Source organism: Hydra viridissima, unplaced genomic scaffold (genome assembly GCF_058129835.1).
Source record: "Hydra viridissima isolate aposymbiotic clone 2 unplaced genomic scaffold, HvirCarnegie_v1 scaffold_3, whole genome shotgun sequence".
Lineage (NCBI taxonomy): Eukaryota > Metazoa > Cnidaria > Hydrozoa > Anthoathecata > Hydridae > Hydra > Hydra viridissima.
The window spans coordinates 5765349-5771977 of NW_028324302.1; the positions used below are offsets into that span (position 1 = coordinate 5765349).

A 6629-nucleotide genomic window follows, 5' to 3' on the forward strand; every position below is an offset into this window, starting at 1 on the left:
GTTTGACACTTGAACATGCTTGCCAAATTCATATTCTTTTGAACTGCAACTTGATATCCTCAAAAAAGTTCACCCAGAAATGCAGAGCTCAAAAACTAAAACTGTAGCCAACTAGCCCCGGTCTCCCTTATAGTTAAACTTTAAAATGATAAGCAACCAAAAAATTTAATGTGACTGAGTAATTACTCTCTTGGTAAGTAATTGCTGTTGTGAAGCATTTATCTAGCAACAATTACTTATTTGCCTCTCTATTTTTATTTGAATTCTTTTTTTCGGAATTACATGTTTTCGGAACTAGTCACATGTTTAGATTTTTGTTTTTAGATGAACATGGTTACGATATATCGCGTGAACTTACACAGGAAGATATCGACTTAGCAACATATAGTATATATGATATTGTTTTGCCTTTACCTGGTTATGACATGAAATATCCATCGAATAAAATACGCCAAATTTACGAAGAAATGTTAGCTGCTGATGGTTTAGACATTAACAATATGCGAAATAAGATAAAAGAACTGTCTCTCTCAGGAAAATTCCGGTAAGCACGTAGTTTTCATTTTTTTTTTTTTTTTTATTAGAACTGTGTCATTAGAAAACGGACGATGGAAAATATTTTTTCTCTGCGCTACTAGGCGGTGTTTTTTTATATGAATAAAATGATCATAATAGCACATATTTTTCACTTTGTTTGGGTTTATTTTTTTGACAATTGCAAAATGTCATCGAATCAAGCAGCAACGAGAAATTCTATTATTAGCAAATATTGAGAAAAAACGAACTTTTTCTTGCTTTCTATCAGCAAAAAGTTAAAGCTTCCGTACTCTACGGTCAGAAGAGTAATTTTAAAGTTTCAAAGTTAAAAAACTACGGCAAAAAGACTGCCCCACGATATCCAAGAAGTTAATTCAAGCGGAATCCTGGATTGTCAATCAGAGATGTTGGTTAACTCGAAGGCTTGTCCTTTGCAACAGTTGGGTTTAAAACACCCCAAACCGCTTGAATACGGACGTTGGAGAAGCAAGGAGACGCGTTAAGTTACTGTACTAACGACATCTCAAGAACTTGAAAAATTGCTTAATCCTTGATGACGAAATGTACGTCAAATAAGACTTTAAGCAGCTCCCAGGTAAAGGATTTTATGTTGAAAAGTCTAGGTCTCATTTAGCTAGTCGCTATAAGTATAAACGTCACGAAAAGTTTGGGAAAAAGTTCCTCGTCAAACAGACGATTCGTTCATGTGGTAAGAAAAGCAAGTTCTTTGTGTCAGACAAGCCAATCAACGGTAACATTTACAATGAACATTATATGGTTTCGGTTAATGTTTATAATAAAATGTACTTGAGTAAATCTTATTTCCCGTCTTAACTTATGTACTAACCATTATCCATTTTTTAGTGAGACAGTTCTTATTTGATTGAAACTAAAATAATTTATTGTGATGTATTTTGTAATTTTTTAATGTAGTCACATTGTAGTGAAGCCAACGAATATGGAGTGGTGTCTGATTCCCTACGATGATTACAAGATACCACTCTTGTTGAACGATTACGAATTACTAACGAGTAAAGAAGTTTTGGAATCCCCAATAAACAAAGAGGGAAAATTTAAAGCATTAAAGTTGCGTTTCACATTACCAGCATCCAGCTATGCAACATCTGCTTTGCGTGAGATTCTTTCATCCGAGTCTTCGTTTGAAGCACAATGTGATTTAAATTCTGCTGTTCTTGATACAATAGAAACAAATTGAATTTAAAATGAAAAAAAACAAACAACCGGTAACCGGTAGAGAGCTTTAATTGATAAGTAACTTTCACGAAAAAAAAATCGTGTCTTTGAAAATTCGATGAGTTTCATACTAAAATTGATATAGTTGAAGTTTACTGTGTTTTTTTAATTCATGCTTATTACGAGACGAGTAACAACTTTTGAATTTTTTCATGCACTCTTCTATACTACGGGATTTTTTTTGATTATCATCAGAAAATATTTCTTCATTCAAAAAATGTAAAAGAAAATTTTTTTCAGTGACGGTCTGGAGAGAAATAACATTTTAGGGGAATAACCAGGAATTTTGTTGTTCAAAAGGTTACTAAGAGGCATGGGGCATGCTCAAATTTCTACTATGTTGACACTGGTGTGAAATGACGATGAATTGCAAAAAGTTAGGGTAATTGGAGCTAAACCAACCCCGCCCCGATCGCTAGCTGCCCCCTTCCTAGAACTACGTCTCCTTTAATCATAATTTTTTTTTTTGTTCTATTATAAACTAGATCAAAATTCATCGATAGATTTCAATTTTCATCAAAAAATCTCTTTTTAAGATTTATAACTATGTAAAGCTTAAAATTACCCCCTGAAATAACTTTAAATGGTCTTAATTTTTAAACGAAAATTTTTTTTTGATGTAATTTGAAATCTGTCGATGAATTTTGATCTAGTTTAATATAAAACAAAAAAAAAATTCAAAAGGGTTTTTAGGAATTATACCCCAGGGGAGGACTATTATGGGTCGAGTAGGGTTTGCTTTTATAGCTCGTAGAGAACTCCTCTAAATCTTTGATATATGTGGAGCTTAATGATTTTTCAAAACAACTATAGACTATTTTTTCAAAATCTCTAAGTACCTTAATGTATTTTGAAGCAGAAATTCCAAGATTCGACTCCTGAAAAAAAAGTTCAAAGCTGTCTATGTTTTTAAGCGACTTATTGCAAGTATTGTCTTCTAAACAATGCTGCCCTTGGTAGCATACTCTGCAGATTTTTATCTTAGATAGATATCGGTTAACAAACTGCAACCCACATTCTTTGTTTTCAAATAAATGTTTTTCAAACTCTTTTAAAATTTTGTCTGCTACACCTTGCAGTATATGTAGACCAGGAATATTTACAAGTTCTAGTATTATTTTGTTTTTGTTAACTGTTGATAAAGAGGGATGAACAACATTTGTGTACTTTTTGTTCTTTTTTTTTAAATTTGCAACATCAGCCATCCATTGGTCTTATAATCTACACAAACATTCTAAAGTATAATGATCAGCGTTTTGAAAATCAGGAGATGACGTCATACAATACTGACAAGGGTGCTTTGATGTTGCAGTTTGCTTTCCAACCATTTGAAGCAAAACCTTTAGATCTTCAGATACTGTGTAATCTAAAGAAGAAATGTTCAATTTATCCAAAATTAACCGCGATTTATGGTATATTTTGTTCAATGAAACCAAAATGGCTAATACAATAGTTTTGTGGACACTTGAATCTTTAATGTCTTTGCACGCATATCTGTCACACTTGCTCAGTTTCTCTGGAATCTTATTATTTTCAAACTCTGGTTTCAGGGTGATTTACGGAGTAACTCTAAGGTATCCCTGCCATTCATCTACACCTAATTGAAAATATCAACATCATTTGTTCTTTGACTTCTGTAGTGAAGTACGATTGCTGCAAGTTCTTCAATTCCATTGCAATACACAATAGGAATATCTTTTTCTACCAACTATACTTCCATAAAAAATCAAAATGATACAAATTGCAATCTATTTATCAAAAAATATTTTTTTTGGTAATAGTTTACTTACCTCTTTGCTTTCATTAAATTCTAATAGGAGTTTATCACCATTGAATAATTTCCCAATCATCTCGTTATTCTCAATCAGTTTAATATTGAAACCAGACTCTACACTTTTCCGTCCTCCCTCACTTCTTAGAAATTGTGCAACTTCAATCATGTTGCAATTACTTAGAAATCATAATGAATTTATTACAAAAATTGGCATTAAACTCATAACAAAATTATTTTTAAAAGTATTTTTAAGCAACAAAACTTACCTGAAATTTAGTTTTATTTGAAGTTTGTTCAATTTATCTAAAGAAAAGAAAGGTTTCTTAACCTCAGTTTTTCAGACAGAGACAGTGAATTGCTTTTAGCAAAAAATTTTTCCTTTAAGTCATTTGTTCTTAAATCTTTGATAGAACTGGACAGAACTTGCGTTGTTTTAAAAGATGTTGATTTTACAATGGGTGTCAAATTTTTTTGTCTTTCTAACTTTGTACAGCAGTGTGGAATTCCTCGTCCAGCTTGAGGATAGCAATTTTGACAAATAAGTCTTTATGCAGGTTTATTTGAAACATCTTTAGCGTCTTGATAAACATGTTTTTCCGACACACATTCAACCATAGGAGCGAATATTTTTTCCATTTTTGATTTGCGCCCATTTTCACAAATAAAGCATTCACATTTTCTCCCTCTGATAACTCTGGTATTCAGGTCTAAATTTTATACCATATATATAGCAACTAAATTTTAACTAAAGTAAATTAAACATCAATACAATTATACTCACCTTCATAACACGGCCGCATAGTGAAGTAACGATCAGTCCCAGCAAGCTTTTTTCTACATTTCGAACAAAGCATGGGAGAAAGGTCAGGGTTATCCGCTGAATAACCTTTCCAGAATATAGTTTTAATTAGGCTCGAGTTGTCATTTTTATTTATATCAAATTCAAATAAGCTGCTTCACCATTATTTGTTGGTCCTAAATCCTTGCCTTTCCTGAAACAGCAAATGTAAAACTTTTTAACAAAATCAACCTGTTCTTTTGCATGTTTAGGCATTTTAAATGAATTATTCAAATAAAAACTTCTGATATGGATTGATAATATTAGCATGATATATCGGACATATCAATCAAATGTCAATATAATGGCTGCAAACATGCTTTCAGTTTGTATGTTAACGCGTGTGAGGAGTTATTATGCAATTATTAACAATTAGTACCTGCTAGCTTTAAGTATTTGTTATTAAATTTAGCTTTGTTTTTATTGCAATAAAAAAGTAAAGAGAAAGTAATGAAAATTACAAATCCGCCTGTAAATTTCAATATTAAACAAACTTCTTAAAATACTTTAAAAGAAAAATTGACAAACCTATCACCAAATATTTCTGAAATTCTAAATACTAGGGTATGGGTATAATTTTGTGGTGTTCGAAACGATCTCCCGAATCCCCTTCTAGGGTATGGTTCTTAAAAACCCTTTCCAGTTTTTTTTTTGTTTTACATTAAAGTAGATCAAAATTCATCGACAGAAACTCATCTTGTTTATAATAGAACACAAAAAAATTATGATTAAAGGAAACGTAGTTCTAGGAAGGGGGCAGTTAGGGGTCGGGGCGGGGTTGGTTTGTTCCAATTACCTTAATTTTTTGCAAGTCATCCTCATTCGACACCAGTTTCAACATACTAGAAATTTAAGCCCCATGCCTCTTAGTGACCTTTTGAACAACAAAATTCTTGGGTCCTAAATGATTGTGATTTCTCTCCAGACCGTTACTAAAAAATGTTGTTGTTCACATTTTTTGAATGAGGAAATGTTTTCTGAGGACTATCAAAAAAAAAATTCTGCGGATATGCTGCAAGGTCTTAGAGCATGTTCCTATGCACCGTGAGAATTTGACTTTAAGTATAAAGTTCTAAAAAGCCGACTTGGCTTTTTGCAGAAACAGCCGATGAATGATAAAATTATGCAGGTAAATATAAACGGTGATAAATAATAAAAATAAATGTAACAATATTTTATAGTATTATATTGTATGCATACCAAGCTTTTCGTGAATATTTTTATTGAATTTTTTTTATGGGTCATCTAAAAGATTTTTGTGGTCTGAAAGTCTCATCTTCTAAAAGCTCTTTTCCAGAGTTACTAACTTCATCTCTGAGTCTCGATTAAGCTATCTCCATCTCAATTTTCAAGATTGATAGCAATTGACAGCTAAGCCTTTTTAAACTTTCTTATTGTCTTTCTTTAAAAAACATGTGGTGCTTGTCAAACTCCTATAATTAGATAGAATAACCTTTAATTTCAATTTTTTTCGCTGTTTAATTTAAGAAACTCTTGATTTTTGAGATGTTTAGGTAACTGCAATCACTAAAACAACTCAAAAATCTATTTCAAATAAACTACTGTCTTCATTTGGTAATGAAAACTACTATCTTCATTTGGTGATGCTCCAATATCAGAGTTTCGGCCTGTTTCGGTTTCGGTTCTACTAAAATTTCGGTTATGGTTACAGTTTTACTGAACCGAAATTTCGGTACTTTCGGCTCTATTGGAAGTTTATTGGAAGTTTAACTTTTATATCAACTCATTCCCAACAATTTTTCAAATGTAACTTCACTGGTTAAAATTTGTTTTTATTAAAATCATTAAATTATATATATATATATATATATATATATATATATATATATATATATATATATATATATATATATATATATATATATATAATTTACACCAGCTAATATGCTAACCACAAGAGAATGATAAGGAGTAACAAACCTTTGTTGAAAATACAAGAAAAACATAATACAAGGATAATTTATTGCAAGCATTTAATCAAAAAACTTTTCTCTTTATGAGTCAACATATACCAACACAATGGCGTCATAATCACAGAGTATAGGAATTTTAAAGTGCCTCACTGATGGATATATTTTGAAGCACATAAGGTACTCCAACCGGGCCCATAGAAAATAGTTACAGGGATTATTGTCTGAAGATGCAGCTGGCCATTCTTCCTTGGGAGCAAAATCAAGGAAATTCTCCCTGCATACGATCTGGGAG

At 31.6% G+C, this 6629-nt stretch overlaps 1 protein-coding gene across 1 annotated transcript in view; it reads left to right on the forward strand.

Moving 5' to 3' along the window:
* Positions 1 to 2068, forward strand: part of LOC145202104 (pseudouridylate synthase 7 homolog) — a 39056-nt gene extending 36988 nt beyond the window's left edge. The window contains exons 5-6 of the mRNA XM_090082302.1: positions 325 to 544; positions 1471 to 2068. Coding sequence (XP_089938428.1) covers positions 325 to 544; positions 1471 to 1753 — 503 coding nt within the window. The 3' untranslated portion in view covers positions 1754 to 2068. The remainder of the gene's footprint in view (positions 1 to 324; positions 545 to 1470) is intronic.
* Positions 2069 to 6629: the final 4561 nt, after the last annotated feature.